This window comes from Balaenoptera acutorostrata, chromosome 13, assembly GCF_949987535.1.
Source record: "Balaenoptera acutorostrata chromosome 13, mBalAcu1.1, whole genome shotgun sequence".
Classification (NCBI taxonomy): Eukaryota; Metazoa; Chordata; class Mammalia; order Artiodactyla; family Balaenopteridae; genus Balaenoptera; species Balaenoptera acutorostrata.
This window is the reverse complement of record NC_080076.1, coordinates 83,571,743-83,596,898: the sequence shown is the minus strand read 5'-3', so window position 1 is coordinate 83,596,898 and position 25,156 is coordinate 83,571,743. Positions and strand designations below refer to the sequence as shown.

The window sequence follows — 25,156 nt, the reverse complement described above, 5'->3', positions numbered from 1 at the left end:
CTGATTCTTTTTTTAAATTTATTTTTTAAAATAAAAACTGTATATATTTACGGTGTACAACGTAGTGATTTGACACACATACATATACATGGTGGAATGATTACTACAGTGAAGCTAATTAGCATAGTTTCCTCCCTCCCTCCATCTCTCTCTGTCTTTCCCTCCCTCCTTCTCTCTCTCTCTCTTTCCCTCCCTCCCTTTCTTTTTTTCTTTCTCTCTTTCTTTTGTGAGAGCACCTGAAATCTACTCTCTTAACAAATTTTCAGTATTCACTACCGTATTATTAAGTGTAGTCATCACACTGTACATTAGATCTCTAGGACTTGTTCTTCCTACATCACTCCAACTTTGTACCCTATGACCAGAATCTCCCCATTTCCCCCACCTCCCCACCCCTAGTAACCATCTTTCTACTCTGTGCTTCTATGTATTTGACTTTTTTAGATTCCACATATGAGTGAGATCATGTAGTTTTTTCTTTCTGTGCCTGTCATATTGCCCTTTGCACCATGACCTCCAGGTTCATCCATATTGTTGCAAATGGCAGGATTTCCTTCTTTTTTTTAAGGCTGAGTAATATTCCATCACACATATGTAAATATCCATTCGTCCACTGATGGACACTTAGGTTGTTTCCATATCTTGGCTACTGTGAATAATGCTGTCATGAACGTGAGAGCACAGATAGCTCTTTGAGGTACTGATTTCATTTTCTTTGGGTGTATACCCAGAAGAGGGATTCCTGGATCACATGATAGTTCTATTTTTAGTTTTTTGAGCAACCTCTATACTGTTTCCATAGTGGCTGCACCAATTTATATTCCTACCAACAGTGCACAAGGAGTCCCTTTTCTCCTCATCCTCGCCAATGATGATAGCCATCCTAACAGGTATGAAGTGATATCTCATTGTGGTTCTGATTTGCATTTCCCTGATGATTAGTGATGTTGACCACCTTTTCGTATACCTGTTGGTCATTTGTATGTCTTCTTTAGAAAAATGTCTTTTCATGTCCTTTGCCTTGAATCCTGATTCTAAAACTCTAACAGAAACTCTTGGTGTTTTTTTTTTTTTTAATAAATTTATTTATTTTATTTATTTACTTTTGGCTGTGTTGGGTCTTCGTTGCTACGCACGGGCTTTCTCTAGTTGCGACGAGCAGGGGCTACTCTTCGTTGTGGTGCGCAGGCTTCTCATTGTGGCGTCTTCTCTTGTTGCGGAGCACAGGCTCTAGGCGCGTGGGCTTCAGTAGTTGTGGCGCGTGGGCTTCAGTAGTTGTGGCACGTGGGCTCAGTAGTTGTGGCTCATGGGCTCTAGAGTGCAGGCTCAGTAGTTGTGACACACGGGCTTAGTTGCTCTGCAGCATGTGGGATCTTCTCGGACCAGGGCTCAAACCCATGTCCCCTGCATTGGCAGGCGGATTCTTAAGCACTGCACCACCAGGGAAGTCCCTCTTGATGGTTTTTAAAATATAAGTCCCAATATAGTGGTTCGGAAGAGTCATGAAATATGTTTGCCTTAAAGAAAATTTCTTGTAATTTATTTTCTTTTTAAAATTAATTAATTAATTGATTATTTTAATTTTTATTTCTTGGCCACACTGTGCGGCTTGCAGGATCTTAGTTCCCTGACCAGGGGTTGAACCCAGGCCCCCGGCAGTGAAAGCGCTGAGTCCTAACCACTGGACCATCAGGGAACTCCCAATTTCTTACAATTTAAATAAATGTTTTACTTTGGAATAATATCAGATTTATAGAGAAGTTGCAAAGATAGTACAGAGAGTTCCCACATACCCTTCTCCCAGTTTCCCTTAATGTTAGCATCCTACATAACAATACCACATTTGTCAAAGTAGGATTAGCATTAGTACATAACTATTAATTAAACTTCGACTTTATTCCAGTTTCACCAGTTTCCCCACACATGTCCCTTTTCTGTTCCAGGAATCAACCCAGGGTACCCTATTGCAATTAGAATGTTTGCAGTTGATGTGACTTATCATGGCTGAGATGCTTAGTGTAGCTCAGCCAGTGGGTGGGATCTCCATGCCCACTGAGGATTGGGAGGGCCTTTTCCTGGAGGTTCCATGGCATCCCTGACTGCACAGAGTGCTATGGTATTAATTTTCAGTGTCTCCTAGCAGATTTTACTGCTTTTCACCAACCTCTGATCCTTGTGTATTTGCAGTCAACTCAGGGTTTGTGATTGAAAACATTGCTGGACTCCATGCCATTTGAGCTGTTTTCTACTAGGTAACTCTAACAGAAATTATGCCTTTGTCTAGTCCTGTTTCTCATAGACACACATTGAGTGACTCCCATCAACCAAAGCACTTGAAGTCATTAGGTTTCCTGAGTTTCCTGGTTGCTGCTCAAATGCCTTGTGGTTACAGGCTGTTGAATATTTCCACTTTCCACACACAAGATTGTCCCTTGATGAAAGCAACATTAGCCTTTCTGCTATTTCACCCCTAATTCTTCTTTTTCTTGTTGTAACCAATGAAAGGAAGTAGCGCTTAACGCAGCAGGTAATAATCTTCTAAAACTCATTATCTCAAGAGGTGGTCCTGGGAGGATATATAAATGCAATTTAAGAAGGGTCTGGGCAAGTTCATGAGTGACAGAATTGGGAGTGGCTACTGGGAGAAACTAGGACATGCCTTGGCTTTGACCCCTGAGGTCAGATGGAGCATCTGCACCTTCTTGGGTCCTGCCCCTTGGAGTTGCTGTGGGCAACACCACGTGAATCAGGAATCTGACCTAGTTCAGGAATGTTTATTCTCCCAGCAAGTCAAGAGCTCTCTGATGAGTTACTGCCACTCTCATGGGTTACCGTGCACCTATTACCCTGATGTTTCATTCCCAACCTCATGTGATCAGATGTAAAGTTGAGTTTTTAGCTGCTTATTACTATTATTTCAAGGCTGCTTTCCAAGTTTTAGTAGGGGGCCTCTTAAGTATACTAGCTGCCCTGAGCTGTGCAATTCGAGCGATGTTGCAGATATTGGGCAGGAGTCTGATTGTACCCCCCCGCCTGATTTTCTGGGCTTCTGGAAAGTTGAAGCCAATCAGACCCCCTCTTTCGTGCCTTTGGGGTTATGCCTACCTTTCCTGGCATCATGCACCTGCTCGTGTCAATGGGAGAGTTTTACTGTCAAGTGTGCCCTTCTACTCACATCTTTTTAAATGTCTTCCCCCAAAGGCATAGTGATGTCAACGGAACCAGCACGCTTGCACCTTTCATCCAAACCAGCGTTGTCTTGACAGTGAGAAACGCTTAATGAGAGTGTTGATTGTAGATTGTTTCCTAGAGCATCTATGGCTAATGCTCTAGAGAACTTGTTTTGTCTGTTGCTTATGACTCGGCCTTCTTCTCTTGAATCATCTTCCTTTCACTCTTTTCAGAAAGGCACAGTTCTTGCAAAATCACTCTTGAGTTTCCAGGTCCTTAGCATTTGTTACAGAGAGTACGTTTCATTTCCATCTGGTAGTGACTCAGAGGTGGTCGCGTGCTGATCTGCCCTGAGATTTTCCCCTGCTGAAGAGGTTCCTTTGTCGTTGATCATTATTCACTGCCTGGCCCCCGAATGGCCGTAGTGAAACCGCAGATGCACAACCCTGTGATTGCTCTATAAACCTGAGAGATGATGGCCTTTGGTTTAAAGGAAAAGGATTCTGTGGCTTCCTAGCCTCGGGTGAAATTCTCACTTATTGTTGCGTGTAGAAATCAGCACCGTGAGACTCACTGGGTGTTTTATTTCAGTCCTTCAGTCTGATAGGAAACACTGGTTAAGTAGCAGCTGTTCTGTGTCAACCACCAGGTATTTAAGTATATTATGCTATGTTACTTCAAAACAATTCAGAGGTAAGGATTATTGTACCCATTCTACAGATATGTACACTGTGGTAACTTGTCCCAGGTCATATAGCAAGTGAGAGAGAGGGTCTAGATTTGGGTTGAGGTCTGGGTGGTTCTAGAGCTCGTGCTCTTAGAGCAATACCATGCATGCCTTAGCGTAAATAATTGTTATTAATGATGTTTGTGGTGATGACAAATAATAAACCGCTCTTTAGTCTCTGTGTATGTTCAAGCATATTTGGAATTTGTAGCAATTTTGAATCTACAAGATTCATCATGATATCTGAGTGCTACATGCTAAGTGCTAAGTGCTATGTGCTATGTTAGGTGCTGTAGCTCTATTGATGAATAAATTTGGATACACCCCTGCTTTCAGGGAACTTACAGTCTAAGTTATAGGTCCCTTGCTTAAATAGAGCTGTAGTCCTGTTTAAATTGCCATACCACATAATGGTAGGAAGTTTGGGAATTCCCTGGTGGTCCAGTGGTTAGGACTCTGCACTTTCACTGCCGTGGGCCCAGGTTCAATCACTGGTTGGGGAACTAAGATCCTGCAAACTGTGTAGTGTGGCGAAAAAACCAAGAAAGTAGAAAGTTGAATGCTTAGTAGGTCACCCACTGGCTTACTGAACCACATATGCTTGATCTTAAACAAAATGTAGACTGTGACCCAGTGACCCCTTCCCCATATACAGCACCCCCTTCTTTCTGCTAATCTGTTACCCTCCCCATGCCTCAGATCTAGCCTGGGAAAGGACCACGTTGGATCGATGACTCACTTCTAAAATTTTTTTTTTTATAAAGCTGTTTTATTTATTTATATTTTATTTATTTATTTTTGGCTGCATTGGGTCTTCGTTGCTGTGTGCGGGCTTTCTCTAGTTGCTGCGAGCGGGGGTACTCTGTTGTGGTGCATGTGCTTCTCATTGTGGTGGCTTCTCTTGTGGAGAACAGGCTCTAGGCGCGTGGGCTTCAGTAGTTGTGGCACACAGGCTCAGTAGTTGTGGTGCACGGGCTCTAGAGCGCAGGCTCAGTAGATGTGGTGCACAGGCTTTGTTGCTCTGTGGCACATGGGATCTTCCCGGACCAGGGCTCGAACTCGTGTCCCCTGCATTGGCCGGTGGACACTTAACCACTGTGCCACAGGGAAGTCCTCACTTCTAAAATTGTGATTTATAGTCTCAAGGTGAATTGAGAGGACTTGATTCATGTTTTCCGTTTATTCTAGGTTATGTAGTTTCTCAACCTCGACACTGTTGACATTGAGGACCAGGTAATTATTTGTTCAGGGACTGTTCTGTGAATTACAGGATGTTTAGCAGCTCCCACAGATGCCAGAAGCACTCTGCCCCCTGTGACAACCCAAAATGTCTCCAGACATTTGCCCAGTGTCCCTTGGGGCGTACAGCTGCTCCTAGTTGAGAACCATTGTTGTAGAAGAATTGGTCAGATAGTTACCAGGAGAGAGAATATCACAGGAATCAGAATCACTCAAGACTGCCATTGCTAAGCAGCAGTGAACCGTAGTCTGGGGTCAGGGGGACCCTGCTTCACTGAGTGTGGTCCATGGACCAGCGGCATCAGCATCACTGATATCACCTGGGAGCTTGTTAGAGATGCAGAGACTCAGGCTCCCCTCCACCCCAGACCTGCTGAGTCAGAAGCTGCACTTCAGTAAGATCCCTAGGAATAAGATTCCCGTGTGTAGCATTTGTGAAGCCCCGCAAAAGGAGAAAACAAGATCTGTCAGCCTTAGAGTTTCTTGCTCATCTTGGCTGGGTTCTCCTTATTTTGTCCTCTGGGCTCGGGGTAAGGGGAGACTGCTTTTTGGCTAAGGACTTCCCCGGGTGGATGGAACTGCTTGGAAATGCTGGATTTTAGGCTCTGCTTTTGACAAATTTAAAGCTTTTCTTTCAGATGGACTGTACATCCTTCATATCTTTCGAGATGGTGGTTTAACTTAATCTCTTCCTGCTGATAGCAAACAGGTGGTTGTATAAAAGGCAGTTGTATGCCTTCTGCCCCCTGCCCCCACCATTACTCTTGTCCCATATTTACTTTTTTTCTTTTTAATTGAAGTATATTTTGGTTTGCAATGTTGTGTTGGTTTCAGGTGTACAGCATAGTGATTCAGTATTTTTGCAGATTATATTCTATCATAGGTTATTACAAGGTAATCGGTATAACCATGTTTACTTTCAATTAATGATGGGTTACGTTTCCTTCATTACCACTTTTTAGGTGTGTATTATATTGCCGTGCCCTTTACTGAGTACCTACTATGTGCCTAGGGGCCCTGCAAAGCACACTATGCATATTATTGTCCTATTTACTCCTCCTAAAACCTCTATGAGGTAGACACTATATTTGGGCCCACAGTACAGATGAGGATACTGAGGCCTAAAGAGATGAAGCCACTGGCAAAGGGCCAGTAGTTGAACCAGTAGTTGGCAGTGGTAAGAGTCTAACTCAGGTCTCCCTGACTCCAAGTTCACTTTGCTTTTTTTTTTTTTTTTTTGGGCCATGCCGTGCAGCTAGTGGGATCTTAGTTCCCTGACCAGAGAATGAACCCAGGCCCTTGGCAGTGAGAACGTCCTAACCACTGGACCGCCAGGGAATTCCCAAGTTCACTTTGCTTTTTAAAAATTCATTTGAAAAAGCAGTACAGTCCATGATAAAAAAAAAAAAAATTCAAGCAACACAGAAGGTTAAATAGTGAAAAATTGTCTCCTTCCCACCGCATGCCCAGTACCTCTCCCTAAAGTGAACCATTATTGTCAATTTCTTGTGTAACTTTCCAAGACATTCTGTATGCTAATATAAACACCAGTATAGTCTGTACTCAATGGCATTGTTATACTGCCTCCTAAGAATTCCGGAGTTTTTATTGTCAGGCTGTTTTCCTGCATCATTGAAATAAATGAAGGAGCAGTCTTTGTACAATCCCACCATGTTTATGCTTTGAACTGGCCATCCTGACATTGAGTTCTGATGAGTGGTTCTCTCTTCTCAAATGAAAACCCCTTATGGTTTTGACATGCATATTTCATTTATTTCTTTTGGTGTTCTGCTTTTAGAATAGCATTATCTCAGTGACTTGTACACTGTGTGTGTGTGTGTGTTGGTTTTGAGCCTTTTAAAGGTCTGCTTGTTTTGGGGTTTCTAGCAGTTGAGCAGGTTTCTGGCCCTGTTTTGATTTCCAAGCTAGTTGGAGGAGGACAGCAGATGTACTTCTCTGTTAGCCTGGGTTGGCCTTTAAATGTATCTCCCTGTGCGACACCCACCCAGTTGCTTCAGGGGCTGGAGGAAATGAGGAAGGGGAACTGGGGGGTGTTTGAGGAATGAGCATGAGGGAGAGGAGTGTAGAAGGGCAAGGGGATGGTATAGTGACGGCAGAAACTCAATTTACTGGACCAGCAGCATGTGGGCACCACCTGCTAAAACATAAAAAAGGAAAAACGGGGACGTGGTCAGTAGCTCTTACAAGCTAAGAGATGTACAAGGAAATATTTGTATGTCTTTTGGGGATTGTTCTGCTTTTTTATTTTTTTTATTTTTATATTTTATAGAGTAAGTTATTGATAGGAGAAAATAGACTAAAAAGAGCTAAAAGCAGGGAATTTCCTGGTGGTCCAGTGGTTAGGACTTGGCACTTTCATTGCCGGGGCCCCGGGTTCAATCCCTGGTCAGGGAACTAAGATCCTGCAAGCCGCACATTGTGGCCAAAAAAAAAAGAAAAAAAAAAAAGCTAAATGCATATGGATTAGGATTCTAGGATCTCCCCCTCCAGTTTGAATTCAGAAGCGACCTCCAGAGAGGTTAAAAATGTATAATATTCCACTTTATTCCAAGATAAATTGAGATGGCTTACTTTAGAGGTAATTGCAATACTAAAATGAGAAAAATAAATAAATGGAGAAATCTGGGTGAAGGGCGTATCAGGGTAAGGAAATAGAGTCAGGGTTAACGGTAAAAACAAACAAATTCCTGTTACATTGGTAGACGGGGACGGATTTGGGATCCTCAGCCTCCTAGTGGCCAAAGCGAAAAGGAGAATATGAACAGTTGTAAGAGCTTCAGTCCCATGAGAAAAAAATCCAGAATGGTGTGCTCAGAAAAGACTCAATTTTCTGGTACTGAGCCGTGAGGAATTTCAACATGGGGTTCCCCAAAATGAGAGCCCTTGCGACGTGGTGGAGCACACCCCTCGAATACGTGCCCTGGGAATTTCCCTAGGACCGCTTCTCATGGCGCCTCTTGGTGTAAGCCAGTGCTGCAGTGCTAAATCCCAGTTCAGAAAATCATTTCTAAGTGAGGCAAATTCATGCCTTTCCTGGGAGAAGATGGGAAACGGGGAATAGGTTTGTTAGAGAGCCCGTAAATTGGAGTCCTCAACCCTTCAATTCTCACTTGCTTGGAAGGTTTTCCAGGAAACATGGAAATGATTTGGCCAAAGATTCAACATTATATTAAACATCTGGGACTCTATTCAGCAGCCAGCTTTCCAGTCAATTCTGTGAAGTGCGGCGATTGCATTTACGCTCATTTTCCGAGGGCGGAGTTCAGACAGAACTAAAGAGGGAGGCTGGCAGGAGTCAGGAGAGATCAGAGCTGGACCACGAAGAGTAGGAGGTCCAGGTGGCTCATGGCCACTGAGGGTTTGGGAACAAATTTCAGTGTCTTCAATTTAGAAAAGAGTGCCCGACTCTGTTGGTCCCTGGGGATGGAAAGAAAAGGATAACATTCAACCACAGCATCAGCAGTTTGGGGACCAAGACCCACTGTTCCTAGCTTCAAAATTCTGACTAACAAAGGACACACACAAAGAACTGATAGCCACACAGGGACCAAAATAGCTACTTTACTCTTGGCAAGGGGGGCGCTCAAAAGCCTTTGATGCGGATCTCCGGTAGATTTACGCCCTACCAGAGGAGCGTGGTGGGCCTTCTCTCATGGACAAGGAGGCCTCGCCCCAGTGGGCCTGGTGGGTGAGGAGGGCAAGAGCCATCCGATGGCCGAGTGCCCGCCAGGCCTGGGTGTAGGCAGTACCCTAAGAAGCGTTGAGCCCGCTTCTTGCTTTTGAGGCACGGTAACCCTGTCTCCGGTACAACAGCCCGATAAATGCCTAGCTCTGCTGAGTCAGATGAGTTCCTCCTTCCCTAGGTGAGGAGTGAGTCAAGGGGTGAGACTAGATGTGTTCATTCATGGGGTGAAGGAGCCTGAGTGGAAGCTCCTTAGACCAGGAACGATTGGGGACAAAATATTCTCCCGTCCCAATGGTCGGAAGCAGCTTTATTGAGAAATAATAGGTAGACAATAAGCACATGTATTTCAAGTGCACAGTTTCAGTTTTGACATATGTATATACCTGTGAAAAAATCACCACACTCAGGATAATAAACATCCGTCACCGCCTAAAGTTTCTTCGTGCCCCTTTGTAACCCTTCCCTACCACCCTCCCCCCACTTCCCCTCAGGCAATGACTGATCTGCCTTCTCTCACTGTACTTTTTTTTTTTTAATTTTTAAATTTTTTTGGCCGCATTGCATGGCTTGCAGGACCTTAGTTCCCCAACCAGGGATCGAACCTGGTTCCTCATTTGGGGAAAGCATCGAGTGAAAGCACAGAGTCCTAACCACTGGACCACCAGGGAATTCCCTCTCCCTGTAGTTTAGTTTGTATTTTCTAAACGTTATATAAGTTGAGTCATAGAATATGTTCTTTTTTTGCCTGGTTTCTTTCATTCAACATCATTGTTCTGAGATTCATCTATGTTATAGCATGTATCGCAGTTCATTGTATGGATATACCACATTTTGTTTATCCATTCATCTGCTGATGGACATTTGAGTTGTTTCTTTGAAATATAGACTTGCTTCTATGAGCAAGTCTGTGGGCATGTGCATTCATGTCTCTTGGGTAAGTATCTAGGATTAGAGTGGCCAGATCATATGGTAGGTGTATGCTTCACTTTTTAAGAAACTGCCAAACTTTTCTAAGTGGTTGTGTCATTTTACATTCCCACCGACAGTGTGGGAGAAATCCAGTTCCTCCACATCTTGCCAACCCTCCAACAGGTGGATTTAAAGGCACTCATAACTTGGAGTATAGTTAGCTGTGGAGATAGGCTTACATTTTTACATTTTTTTAAATTAAAAAATTCTGTATATATATATAATTTTTTTTCCCCACGCCATTGACTTGACAAAGAACCCAGGTCATTGTCTTATAGAATATCCCCACGTTTGTCTCTTTGCTTCTTCCTTAGGGGCTGATGGTGGTGGGTGGTGTTTTTCCTGCCCCTGTAAACTGGAAAGTAGCCCCCAAAGCTAAAATAGAGTCTGAGCTGACTTTTCTGACAAGAGTATCTAGTAGAGGGGCTTCTCCTGGCCAAAGATGGGACAACATAAGCATCATAAAGACTGCAGTGGCTTGAAACCCATGACATATATGAAAATTCACTCGTTCATAGTGGCAACTGAAAAAAGAAGTCTCATTGGTCGCTTCTGGCAGTTGCTAAGGCCCCCCCCCCACCTCAGTACTCTGAATGTTGCTAAGTATAGGGAAAGAACCAAGCATGTATCCCGCCTTCATATTTGAACTATATTCCAGGGTAACCAAATTGTTAATGTGCTAATAGACGTAGAAAGAATGATGAAATTAGAAAACCACCATTTTTCAGCCCTTAATAAAATAATGATTCTAGGCAGTGATCATCATGGTTGCTGAGATATGTAGTGAAAGATGGGAGGGGGCCTCATGGGGGAGCGACCAGGCTGATCTCACTGGACCCCATGGATCATTCTTAACATCACACAAAGAAAGATAAGCAGACATGTGTGCCCTCTAATGTCATGGACTGGTAAGTAGACAGCACATCCTGGGGAGTATTCTCGTCAAGAGAAATCGAATATGAGTGTACAGATGGCCCTGGATTTAACTGCCAGTTTCCAGGAAACATGGGGGACAGAGAAACGTGTTAAATGATGTCACAAGGATACAATCAACCAAGTCCAGGATGTGGGAAATTCTGCAGGGACATTGTGATCCAGTTTCTTAAACCAATAAATACTACTAAAAAAAAAAAAAAAAAAAAGGTCAGTGATTATAGATTGAGACATACCAACTAAATCAGTGTGTGAACCTTGATTGGATCCTGAGTCAGACAAATCAAATGTAAAGAGATATTATGGGGACAACTGGAGAAAATTGAACAAAAACATGGTATTAGATAACGTTAAGGAGTTACTATTAATTTTTTGGGTGTGATGAAGGTATTATGGTCATGGTTTTTAAAAGTCCTTATCTGTTAGAGCAGTGGTTCTTAACTGGAGGCAATTTTGTCCCCCTAAGGGACATTTGACAGTGTCTGGAGGCATTTTTGGTTGCCATGACTTGCGGTGGCATTGGCATCTAGTGGGTAGAGGTCAGGGACGCTGCTAAACACCCTACCATACACGTGGGAGTCCTCTACAACAACGCATTCTCTAATCCGGATGTCGGTGGTGCCACAGTTAAGAAACCCTAAGTTAGGGATATCTGCTGCAGTAATTGTGGGTGAAATTATTATGACGTCTGGGGTTTGCTTTTTTGGCGGGGGGGGCAGGCTTTACATTTTTATTCATCTGAATATATATTCTAATAATTCTTTCAACTTAGTCTGTGGTTGATAAATCTCTTGAATCTCTGAATGTTAAAAAGATACTTATTTTACCCTGTCACTTGAATGCTCATTTAGCCATTGGCACTTAGGTTCAAAATGATTGATGGTAGAGAACAGGTAGGAACATTTTTTCTGTTTTCTTCATAGATATATTTCAAGCACCTGGAACCATGACTGAAAAATAATAGTTGCTCCATTATAATTTTTTAATGAATGAGTGACTGTTTCATCATTGCTTTTTATGAGCATTGTGTATGAGCTGGCTATGGATATCTTTATTCTTTTACCTTGTTCTCCATCTAGCATGTACAAATACATGTATTTGCTTGTTTTTTTTTATAGCTACTTTTTTTTTATTTATTTATTTATTTATTTATTTTTGGCTGTGCTGGGTCTTCGGTTCGTGCGAGGGCTTTCTCTAGTTGCGGCAAGTGGGGGCCACTCTTCATCGCGGTGCGGGGACCGCTCTTCATCGCGGTGCGCGGGCCTTTCACTATCGCGGCCCCTCCCGTTGCGGGGCACAGGCTCCAGACGCGCAGGCTCAGTAGTTGTGGCTCACGGGCCCAGCTGCTCCGCGGCATGTGGGATCTTCCCAGACCAGGGCTCGAACCCGTGTCCCCTGCATTAGCAGGCAGATTCTCAACCACTGCGCCACCAGGGAAGCCCGCTTGTTTTTTTTTTTAATAAATTTATTTATTTATTTTTGGCCACGTTGGGTCTTCATTGCTGTGCATGAGCTTTCTCTAATTGTGGCGAGCAGGGGCTACTCTTCCTTGCACTGCGCGGGCTTCTCATTGTGGTGGCTTCTCTTGTTGCGGAGCACGGGCTCTGGGTGCGCAGGCTTCAGTAGTTGTGGCGCGCAGGCTTTTCTCTGGTTGCAGTGAGCGGGGGCTACTCTTCGTTGTGGTGCGCGGGCTTCTCATTGCGGTGGCTTCTCTTGTTCCGGAGCACGGGCTCTAGGCACCCGGGCTTCAGTAGTTGTGGCACGTGGGCTCTAGAGCGCAGGCTCAGTAGTTGTGGCTCGCAGGCTTTAGAGCGCAGGCTCAGTAGTTGTGGCACGCCGGCTCTAGAGCGTAGGCTCAGTAGTTGTGGCTCATGGGCTCTAGAAGGTAGGCTCAGTAGTTGCAGCACACGGGCCCTAGAGCACAGGCTCAGTAGTTGTGGCTCGCGGGCTCTAGAGCGTAGGCTCAGTAGTTGCGGTGCACGGGCTTAGTTGCTCCACGGCATGTGGGATCTTCCCTGACCAGGGCTCGAACCTGTGTCCCCTGCATTGGCAGGCGGATTCTTAACTACTGCGCCACCAGGGAAGCCCGATTTGCTTGTTTTATTTATTTATTTATTTATTTATTTATTTATTTATTTATTTATTTATGGCTGTGTTGGGTCTTCGTTTCTGTGCGAGGGCTTTCTCTAGTTGCGGCGAGTGGGGGCCACTCTTAATCACGGTGCGTGGGCCTCTCACTATCGCGGCCTCTCTTGTTGCGGAGCACAGGCTCCAGACGCGCAAGCTCAGTAGCTGTGGCTCACGGGCCCTGTTGCTCCGCAGCATGTGGGATCTTCCCAGACCAGGGCTCGAACCCATGTCCCCTGCATTGGCAGGCGGATTCTCAACCACTGTGCCACCAGGGAAGCCCATATTTGCTTGTTTTTATTGTGGTGTTTTTTTGTTTTGTTTTGTTTTGTTTTTTTAGGAACTGTTTAGAGCTCTGTACCTAGGTCTTTGTATTCTTTCCAGTCAGCACTTGGATGGTACTTTTCATATGAAACATATCTTTCTTCCCCTCTGGAAAATAATTTTTTGTTGTTTCTTTGATAACTTGCTATTTTGGGGTTTGCTTTTAATAATCGGCGCACGTGCAAATAAAATAGGGGTGGGGATGAGATGAAATGAGAATGTTACAAGCTGTTGAGGGCACGCAGGAGTTCATTTTACTCTCGTACCACTTTGATGCATGCGAAAATTTTCATAATAAAAACTTAAAAATAAATTTTAAAAATGTTGGAGGAAAAAAACACCCCCCCTCCGCCAACCCCTGCACATGTTGGAGAAAAGGATACCACAGAGGTCTTGAGGGTAGAAAAGAATGAATCTAATCTGATGTGTCCTTAAGTGTAGGTAATTCAAGGGGGAAGGTGCTGGAAGGGAAAGTTGTTGGGGCCTAGAGCGAGCAGGTCCCGGGAAACGGAAGCCCATGAACTATTGTTCAAGTATGTTCTCGGGGCCTCCACCTGCGCCCCACACTGGATGTATCGACATCCAGCTTTGCAGAGAAATACGGTCATGACTAGTTGCAGTTTGAAAAGATTCTCTTTGAGTGTTTCCATCCTATGTAGGTGTTTCCCAGGTCTCTGTTTACCTAGACCAGAAGGGAGGGGGAAAAACAAAGTGACGCTACAATGTTAGAAGGCTGGTGGAAGTGTGATCCAGAATTGAGAGGAGGCATCCCTAAAAGTATAATTCTGTGGGAAAACATAAGTAGTTTACCAAAAACTCGATATTAAGCAGCCTGTAGGAACATGGCTTTTGAGAATGGCGAGATTCAGACAGCACACAACTCCTTCGAGATCTTGTATCTGCCCCCAGAGAGGAAACCTGCTTAGTTATTGGCAGCCAAGCCCTGGCATCCTTGAGATTGATGGATGGAAGCATCCTTTAGTAATGCTAAAACTTCCTTATTCATTTACTTTGGAGACACCATTGTAAAAATTGATCACCAGCCAAATCAACATTACCTTAAAGTCTTTTTATGGCTCTTTTGGGAAGCAAAGATGTGGGATAACTTTTTATTTACTCAAGTCTATTGGAAACTGGATCCGATTTGTCTTCTTTTTGCATTTCATATACAGTGGGCTGTTTGGACAAGTTATATCTGACCACTTCCTACGTGGAGGGGAGAAAGTCGAGGGCTTGCTTGAGGCTCAGGAGATATAATCTGTTCTCATGGGCTCAATTACTTATGTGTATTTAGTAACTAGCTCTACTTGCCTGTCCCCTAATTTATTCTGTTGGTTCATTCCCATGAGATCTCCGATACTGGATATCTCGCTCTTCTTTCTATTGCAACCTTTTTCTCGTGCAGTTGTTCCCATCGTAAGAGTCGGTCATTGATATTCCTAAAATCTCTGCTCTTGCATCAGTTGTCACATTTTTTGCCACGCCTCCTGTTAATCCACGTCCTCTCCCTTCCTGTTATCACTTCCTTAGTATAGAATTTGTCATGTTAACTATTGTAGACTTGTCCTTTAGCAGTTCCTAGCATCGACCTCTTTCTACCATCACTGTTGAAGTGATCTTATCAGTCTCAGGCACTGACACCAGCCCAGCACTCTTAAACTCTCTCTAATAATCCCTTCTGTCAATCCAATCTAGGGTTTCCCCGCTTCAGGGTCCAGCCAGGATTTCGCTTGCATTTACTTCCCAGCCTCATTACCCACAGCTTTCTTGGGCTACTGTTCCCTGGCTTTTCTAAAGTAGCACTCATCCCCACTCCAGCCCGTGAAGACATCTTTTAACTAACTGTCGAGATTCAATCACCTCCATGACACAGGAACACACAACACTCAGTGTATCCCCATCAGCAGCACACGATGGCCATCATCCTGTTTACGCACTCTCCGCTTTTCACAGCCTCATCTTGACCTTTAAATGACACAAACAGCCTCCCCTTCACTTATTTTGCAGTTCTGTCTTCATCATGTAGATAAGTGCGAGCACTTTGGTGCCTCAGATTTTAACGAACTGGAAGACAGCTAATTTTTCGGTAGTCTTTCTTTTAGATTTGAACGTAGCATCTAATTAATCAATTGAGTACTTTTTATTTATTTTTTAAGGTGTGGAACACCATGGTAGATAGAATGAACTTGAAAATGTTTTTGATTTAATATCCTTGAGTGCCCACTGCGTTCCAGGCACTGTCCTGATTCACGATATCACACAGTATTTATTCATGTGCCTTTGTCCTTTCTGACACTATGTTGTCTGTTATTCATCTTCTAACTCTGCCACACACAACCCAGCACCAGTGTCCGTAACCCATAGTGATGATTAAACGTCATGGGAGCTTTATGAGCTATATCTTGGTTCAGGTTTTTGTTTTTGTTTTTGTTTTTTTTGTGTGTGTGTTTTTGTTTTTAATGTGCCAGTTCTTCATGACTAAATTGGGTACTCTGAGTTCCTTGAAGTGGTGTATGGCATGAACTATCCCATTAAGTCTAAGAAATTATCCCACGTCTAAGGTTCTTGTTGTTGATTCATTCCTTTCGCAATATAGATATGAACCCTTGAATCAGGACAGATGGGTACTGTTCTAGGTGTTAGGTGTATAATGGTGAACACAGCGTCGTCTTTCGCCTCATGGAGCTTGTGTTCCAGTGGGGAAAGCAGATGATCAACACTAGACCAAAATTAGAAAAATCTTTTGCGTTTTTAATATTCATGTTTGTCTCGTATGCCGAGAAGTTAAAAGTTTGAATGGGAAAAATGGAGCTCAATGGAGCGTGTTAGAAGAAAGAAGTAGGGCCGGGAGGATGAATCCATTTGGCTCTCCTTTCCTTGTTTTTTGTTTTTGTTTTTTTTTCTTCGTGAATATTTTTGAAGACAATACATTCCGTACCCCGCTCCCCTCCACCAAGCATCTAGTGAATGTCAGGATTTTAAAAAGGAGAGAATTTACAGGAGGGAGATTAACTACAGTTCTTAAAATAGCTCTTTGTTTCTGAAAACCTTGTTCTGCCATCTATCTTATAACTGGGGGGGGGGGGGGGGGAAGGGGATCCTCCAGAATGTACTTGTATAGCCCCTGTCACTGAGGAGAATGTGCCCTGATGTGACCTCAAGCATAGGCTGATTTATTTAAAAAGTATATAGGGAAAGGTTTTTTCCTTTTTTTTTTTTAAGTGGCTTTTACTAATGAACAGATCTTAATGTATGACTTCTTATTTGTCATTATTGAATGTAGTGAGCATGTTGGGGGGGTGAGATGGTGATTTCATTATACTCTATCAGGAAATATTAATATAGGCACTCATTAACATATTTTTCAGACAGAACAATCTCTACTTTTAAAGCCTCTTCATTGAACTCAAACATCCAGTAACTTCTTCATGGCCTGCATTATGCCAGGTGCACTCTTTGCAGGAGCCATTTTCTAGTCGTTTAATTATGTATCTATTCAGCATGTATTTATTGTGCACCTGCTATGTGCCTGGCACTATGCTATGTTCTTAGGTGCATTGTAAACCTCCATCAACGTAGATGCAAATCTAATTATTTCAGTGACCTACTAGTACCTTTTTTAAAGCAAAAAAAAAAAAAAAAATCATGTTTTATGAGGATCAAAAAAGGGACTTTTTCCATAAGGTACAAGAAAGAGGAGAATTAACCCCCCAAGATAGATGTGGTCACGTACTTGATCGTCTTTAGATTATATAATCCTTTAAAGTGTGGCATCCAGATTTTGAGCTAGTTCTCTATTCTCTTTCCAGTGCTCCTTTTAGAGGTGCATTGAACCTTCTCATTCTCTGTCTCCTGTCTCTTTGTCTCTGTGTATCGCATTCTGTATGAGCACTTCTCCAACTGCAGTGTGCTCACAAATCACCTGGGGGTCTTTTTAGAATGCAGGTGCTGATTCAGTGGGCATGGTGTAGGGCCTGCCATTCTGTATTTCTAACCAACTCCCTGGTGATGCTGTTGATGCTGCCAGTCTACAGATCACACCTTGTGAAGCATGGTTCTATGTGATTTCCTCAGATCTATCCGCTAGTTCATCAACTTTCTCTTTAGCTGTGTCTAATCTGTTTAATGCAGCCAATGAGTTTTAAACTTTAAATTCAGCAATCATGTTTTTCATTTTTAAAAGTTCCATTTGGTTCCTTTCAAATGTGCTTTGTCTTTTCTCCAGAGTATCTTGTTCTTTTATTAGAATTTCTACTCATTTACCTTGATAATGAATGAAAATTTATTTTATGGTCCATCTTAGATTGTTCTCTTATCTGCAATTTTTTGGGGGCTAATTCTCCCACTTTTGTATCTGCTGATGCTCCTTCGTGGTAGTTTGGGTGGTTTCTTTTTTCTTGTTATGTGTAGTTGTTGGTTTTTACTTTTTATTGTGAACTCATTTCTAGTTGGGAGTGTGTGTGTGTGTGTGTGTGTGTGTGTGTGTGTGTGTGTGTGTTGGAGTGAGAGAGGGAGGGAGGGAGGGAGGGAGAGAAGGAAGGAGTCTTGTGTGCCCTGGGTTGTGAACGTGGACCTACAGATTTTTATCCACTTACATCTGCCAGTGCCCTAAGGGATCCTGGACCAATATTGCTGATAATTTCTTGGCTTATAGTTCCCTCACCATGTAGGATACTGTAAACGCAGGCACCCTACCTGGGGCTACAGTTTTAATAGCTGCCCTATTTCTCTTCTAAAGGGCCCTGGACAAGGGTGAGCATCCATCACTTTCTCTTAGGTTGAGGATTTCCACTTCCCCCACTTCTCTTTGGCTTGAGGCTGTGGCTCTTTTCCCTGCCCAAATGTGGCCCCTAGAAGCCCCTCTTTTCAGAGTTTCCCATTGTACCCAACTGACTACCTGTCTAGAGGCTCTGACATTCTTAGCTTTTCATCTGTCCTGTGAGTATCTCGCTTATTAGCAGCTGGGGCATTTCATGTTGACTTCTCCCTCTTATTGAAGATTACCTGGCCCTTTATCTAATCTCCACTACATGGGCTAGCCTTGAGTGTGATGGAGTTTTAAAGAGTGATCTTATTTTATAGTACGGAATTTCTCAGTCCTAATTATTTCACAGAGGGTGGCTCCTGCCCCTATGTTAATCAAACTCTTCACTCAGAAATGGAATTCTATTTCAGTCTCCCAAAGATAAATTAGTATGTAGTGGAAAGGGAATTAAACTTCTGCTAAGAATGAAATGATATGATTAACACAAACATCCACGTGAGTGTGTCTGTGTCTTGTGCAAGAAAGAAGAATACTCAACACAGACTCTGCTGTATCTCACTAGCCTTCTAACTGCAGGATCTGTCATAAACATCTGTCATGTGGGCAATAACAGCAGCAGGTAGTCTTTTTTTTTTTTTTTTAATCGATCTTTATTGGAGTGTAACTGCTTCACAATACTGTGTTAGTTTCTGTTGCACAACAAAGCAGATCAGCCATATGCATACACATGTCCCCATATCCCCTCTCTCTTGAGCCTCCCTCCCATCCTCCCTATCCCACCCCTCTAGGTCATCGCAAAGCACGGAGCTGATCTCCCTGTGCTATGCTGCTGCTTCCCACCAGCCGACTATTTTACATTCCGTAGTGTAAATATGTCGATGCTACTCTCACTTCGCCCCAGCTTCTCCCTCCCACCCCAAGTCCTCAAGTCCATTCTCTATGTCTACCTCTTTATCCCTACTCTAATAGCAGGTAGTCTTTATGGAGTGTTTACTGTATGCTAAGAACTGTACCAGTAAGCACTTTATATAGATTTCTTTCATTTAAACCTCCCAGCAGCCCTTTGAGGAAATTATCTATATGTTGAAACTGAGGCTCAGAGAGGTTAAGGCACTTTCCCAAGGTCACAGTGCTGGTAAGTGGTGGAGCTGTGGTTTGAACCCACTTAGTCAAAGTTTGCACCACCAGCTATGATGCTTCCATATTAATATCATCTGCAAATCTCTCTCCATACATTTCCTCAGTCTTTACCTGAGTTTCCTTATTTTGGGATGGGAAACTTCTCTTTTTTATCCTCATGAAGTATAATTTCCATTAAAAGGTGTTTTTTTTTTTCTTTTTTGCTTTAAAAAAAAGGTATTGGGTAATTGAAATCCGATTGGATTTGAGCCCATGTTGATGGAAAGTACACATGGGAGGTGGGCTGAAGCATTCAATGTAATTTTTCTTTCCATCAACTAATTTTTAACATGTTACGCAAGTAGATTCTGACACTAACAGGGAAGATTTAAATTCTCTTGAGAGCTTCGAGGTGTTAAATAATTTTCGGGAAGTGTACGTTTTACGTTTTTCAGTCTCCTGCCACATCTCAATGCACCTGAGTTCTGAGAATGTTCTTTTTTGCATTTCCCGGGAGCTGCCAGACCTCCTCATTCTGGCTTCATCTCCTCCCGCTCCACATCCCTTCACCTTTGTCTCCTTCCTGATGCTGCCTGCTGCTTCCGATGTTGTTGTTGTCATTGGGGAACTTTGGAAACAGCCAGATTCTTTGGAGTCTGTAAGCGGAAAATAGACTGCTGCTCCTATCTGACACACAGCTTTTGTCCAGAAAGCAAGGAGTTAAAAAAGAAGCCTGGGCTGGGAAGGGCTGTGACAACTGTCCTAGGGGGCGCTCTCAAGAGCTCTGGCCGTGACTCATGCTGCTCTGTCACTCAGATCAGCACTGGCCCCTGCCACGCAGGTGGCCAGGTGGGGTTACCGCCAGACCACTCACGCACAGAGTGGGGAGCATGAAGCCTGCACTGCGGGGGGTGTGATGCCCGGCTCTCCAGCTCACCCGGCCCACCTGCCACAGACGCCTCAGCCCGCAGCCATGGTAACGCTTCTGGCTGGCTACACCCCTGGGAGCCCACCACAATGAGTGGCTTCCTGGTGACGATGAACAAGTGTCCAACTCCCTGACCGAGAGAGCTTAGTAGGTCCGCAGGAAGTGGAGAAGATGTAAGACGTCCCTAGCCAGGAGTCATGCCTTAATGAGGTAGGACGCAGCCATCCATCCACACCATCAGTGCACAGGGGTGCCGTACATCATCGGGAAGAACTTTATCTGGCTGGCATTTCATTATGCTGATTAAACTGCGGCGGATTCAGGGGGCATGATCGAGCTGGGGAGGAGGGATAATGAGCAAAAAAAAAAAAAAAAAGTGGTACATAAGTGCTCCGAGTATACTCATCTGGATATGAATGGGCTAGACTGCAGTGCTATCCTAACACGAGTTACATGCCTCCCAAACCCTTTCTCCTGTTCTTTCCTCTCACTCCAGTTAATCCACGAAATGTAGAAATTCCATCTTATCCCAGTGATTTGCACTAAATATTAATAATTTGGACCTGTCTGGAAGAGGAAATAAATAGGTTTAGGTCATCTGGTACACCAGCACCAGCCATCTGATGCTCTGTAACATCATTCTGGAAATATCAGGAACGAGTGGCTTGCTCAGGCAAGTTCCCCAAGTGCTTTTCGTTCTACCAAGTGACCTGTTTGAGTTTACCCTTCAGTTTACCCCAGCAGGGAAGGCAGCCCGTCTGCGGGTTGGTGGCCATGTTGGCAGGGAAGGGGTTAATCTCTTGTTGCTGTAAGAGCCGAGCAGAGGCTGGGTCTGCCTGTGTGTGAGCTAGATTGAAAGCAGGCGCTGCAGTGCCATCGGGAACGCTGAAGGAGTGAGACGATTTTCTTCTCCGCAACAGTGTTGAATCCGGCTGAATTTTTCTCCCCCCCCCCCCCACCCCTTCTTGTTTTTCTTTAACCAGCTCCTCCCCCCTTCGTTCCCACCCTCAAGTCTGATGATGACACCTCCAATTTTGATGAACCAGAGAAGAATTCGTGGGTTTCATCCTCTCCGTGCCAGCTGAACCCCTCAGGTTTCTCAGGAGAAGAACTGCCGTTTGTGGGGTTTTCGTATAGCAAGGCACTGGGAATTCTTGGTAGATCTGAGTAAGTGAAATTTTGACTTTTCTAAGGGACCTGCATTGATGCAAGGCATAGAGCCCAAAGGTGGCGGCGGTGGCAGTGGCCGTGGCAGGCTGGGGGAGTGCGGTGGAGGAAAGCTGTTAATCAGCTTGCGTTTGGAAAGCAGTTGACCTGGTTGGGCTTTGGGAGGGGTGGACTGTTCATGTTCTCATTTTGCTGTGTTTAAGGTACCCCTTCCTGTCCATAGCATCGTAATTGTCAATCGGGTACTTTGGGTTAGTTTTTCAGTCTTTGGTCTTCTTTAGGGGGGAGGAGACAGTGGGAGATACCTAGCAGTGCAGATCCTCGGTGAAGGGAGGAACGTGCGGGGTTAAGATGAACTGTCTATCTATTTTTCCATCTGTGTATCCCTCTACCCCTCAGGTGGGTGGGTGGAGGTTGCTCTCTTGGCAGTATTAAAAGAATCCTAAAATCCGTTTCTCACGAGCTAAAGGTTTCCCGATGGGGTTACCTGAGCTGCAAGTGGCTGTACCAGAGCTCTAACGGAGAGATGGTACTCGGCTCGGCTCAAAGTCTGCTGCGAGATTGGGGAATCCGGCAGCTGAGCCTCTGAGCCGGCAAAGCACTGGCAGCCAGAGAGAGCCCCGTTACTGTGAGCCAGCAGGAGGGAGTGTGATGTAGCCGAGTCATTGATTCACAGAAACTGGGCTTCACAAGGGAAAAAACAAACCGGGAGACTAGAAAATGGAAGTATAAATATTACTGTAAACCTCTTGACATGATCAGTCTTTCTCCATTCTTGAAAAAGCTAAAGAAAAACGCATTAGTATGGCACTTGGGACTTGGGGATGGGGTTGGGCGGGGGGAGGTCCCTGGCTTCCAGCCTCCTGGAATTTCTCTAAAATGCAGTAGCCTCTGTGGATGTCAGAGCTCAGTGTCTTAGTTTGTTCTCCTGATCCGATGACATTCTGCGTTCAGAGGTTCGAGTTCCCTGGGAAGGTCTTGGACTGGCTGTGTTATTCTCCCAATGCCCCAGCTCCCGTGCTTGGAGACTCTCGGGGTAATGTTGGGTGATCGGTCGCTGCCCACTTAGAAAACAAGCAGAATTTGATCTTCTCTTGGCAGCATTTAGTCCTGATTTGTTGTGCTCGTAACTCAGATATTGATTTGAGGGAATGTCACGTAGGTTCTTGGATAGTGTCTCCCCATGGGTGCTATTTTGACAGTAATGTTCCTGGAAAGATTTCAGACAGCTGGGGGGAACTGGGCACTTGATGGGAGGTAAGGCTGTGGGCTGCGATAGAATTTGAGAGAGCTGCTTGTGTTGCAAGAGACCGAGGGGACCCTTCTTTCCTCTCTCCCTGGAGGCTGGGATTAAAATTGGGGGTTGGATTTTGGTGGTGTTGGCTGTACCTTTCGGGCTAATTTGCTCTGCATCCCCAAAGCAATCTGGATAATGGGAGGAGAGGCAGAAAGCTCACTAGCTGTTGAATGTGCCATCAGATGGATTTGAAATGGCCCAGCAGGGCTGGGAGGTTTTGTACCAGCATCGAAGAGCAGGGCAGAATTGGAGGCCCAATGTTAAAGGATGCATGGTTAGTGGGCAGCTTAACCTTGACACACACAGCACAGTGAAGGTCACCTGTCGGACTGGACGGTGGTGCGTGGAGAGTTCTGGTTCTGGTTAGCAGTGGGCTAGCTGGCTCAGAATGAAAGCTTGCTTGGGGTGCTAATCAGTGATCTGAAAAACCAGGAAGGACGTGAGGGAATAAGATTTCAGGGGCAAAGGCAGAATGATGTGAGGGCTCTCAGGCATTGCAATTAATCTGAAGCAGTGTGTGATTAATTGCTTATTTTTCAGGAAGACTGTAATTGCATCTTTCTGCTTCTCACAGAAAGCTCAGGGAGCTCTCCGACAGGGGCCTCTCAGTATTAAGGCCCAGGCACTCGATAAATATTTGTTGTTTTAATTTACTCATGATCCTTTTCCCCTAGATTGTGTTTATATTGCTCACTGTATTTGAAGATACACTGTTTTACCTTTGGTAGTTCAAAATATATCTCTAGAGCATGAAATGAGCTTCTGTTCATGACCCGACAGAATGCTTAAGATTCTCATAAAAAAGAAAAAAAAGTCCATGCAAACAAAACTGGGTATTTCTTATGTGGAAGATGGAATTGAATATTCCTGTTTTTGGGTGGGAGAGCTTTAATTGCCCTTTCCATGACAATTTGGGGTTGGAATCAGAACGATTTCCTTTCATCTTATATCTTACAATGTGATCTCGCTGTTGGATTTGTTTATTCTGCCAGGGACAGCCCTATGGGTGAAACCTCCAACATCATTTTGGAAATTCACCCCACCTGTTGGATGTAGGTGACCCTGGATGTATTGGATCATCATTTAGAAATTCAATAGAAAAGGTGCAGTGATGAAATCACTTAGAAGCCCCTGCAGTTTTGTAAACATATAGTTACAAAATTCATTTGGAGGTTGTGGGGGGAATGTTCTGGGGCGCCACCGTCGCCACCAGGGACCTGGTATTTCTGAGTTTCTACTTCTCCCCTCCCTGTTTCAGCATCACGGGTTTTTATTTACACACATTGATTACCTGTACTGTTACTCACTCTTCACACCACCGAGGAGATTGCAGATGCTGCTGTACTGCGTTGGGAAAAACTGACCCCAGATCTGTTACCAGTGAAAAGAATGAAATGTTCAGAGGTGGAGCTGAATGAAAGAGGAATTTTCACAGAGACTGGCAGTGAGAATGATTTTAATTGTTGCATTTGCTCATCACTTTTTAGGATTCTTTTTTGGGACCCCGGACTATTTTTAAGCCAGCCATTGAGTGCGTCATTTTAGGTTTCACAAGAATCTTGATCTCAGCATTCTGTGTCTGAGGTGTAGTGGGAATTCCTTGCAGCTTGAGTTGGAGGGCACGGGAGAGATCCTACAGAACTAGTTTTGGTCGTCTTTGGGGTGGGATGATGGCAAAGTTAGTGCAAATCTGGTGCCTCTTTCTTTTTAACCAACAATAACCCAAACTAAATCCCTAAGCTCTGAATGCCTGGGTGTTGCTCTGGGCCTCTGTTGGCTGAAATTTCACACTGGTGGGAGAGTAACAGAAATCAGTGTGTTAAAAGTTTAAAAATATAATGGATCCCAGCTCTCCTCCCTCCTCTGTCAGCGTGGGGTACATTTTTTTTTAGGTCCCTCTCCTTCTTCCTAGAAGCAGTGCATCTCTGCAAACCTTCAGTATAAACTCTAGAAGGAAAAAGCCATTTGGTTTTGTGTTTTGTGTTAGTTTTTACGCATGCTGGTTTTATGCTTCTGGAGACGTTGGAAATCTTAGAGGACCAATGGGATTTCGATGAGACTGGAATCTGTGGGATGACAGTGTCTGAATAGGCTATATTTAGCCCCCCTGTTGGGGGCTTTCTCTTTTGAGTCAGGGCTTTTTCCTTTCCTTTTGGGTGGATCTGAAAATTTATTCTTGGAACCAGCCATCCAAACACTGTGACTGTGGAAGAGTGAAAAATGGCTTCCACCAATGCCTTTCCAGATTTTCAGAGAACCAGTTTCGGGTGCCTCTTCCTTGCTCTACTGAGGCCTCTTTGCATGTCAGTTTCCTCAACTGCAAGGTGAGGTAATAATGATACTTGCCTCTTAGGGCTGTTTTGAGGATTATATGAAATATGTAAAGCACTTGGTCTAGTCCCTGGCACGTGGAAAAGTCACATGGAATGTCCACTGTTATTATTTTTGTTATTACCACTACACTAGTCTCTATATGCATGGTGTCCTTCTACATATTTGAAGAAGATATGGAAAGAACTCAGCAATAATTAAATAGTCCAAAGTCATGCCAGACCAGAAACCCAGCTTCCCAGGCCCTGAGAACTCTCTGCTAGTGATGCTTGAACATCCTGACCCACCACAAGTTCATATGCAACCTCCAGATCCCTGCAGGTTAAAGGTGGTTGTTGGGTGGAGTGGACTGG

The 25,156-nt window shown here is 44.1% G+C and overlaps 1 protein-coding gene across 1 annotated transcript in view; it reads left to right on the top strand.

The window, feature by feature from the left end:
* CIT (citron rho-interacting serine/threonine kinase) overlaps positions 1-25,156 on the top strand; it is a 167,101-nt gene that overhangs the window by 45,734 nt on the left and 96,211 nt on the right. Inside the window, 1 exon segment of the mRNA XM_057526212.1 lies at positions 20,992-21,175. Within this exon segment, the coding sequence (XP_057382195.1) occupies positions 20,992-21,175 (184 nt within the window).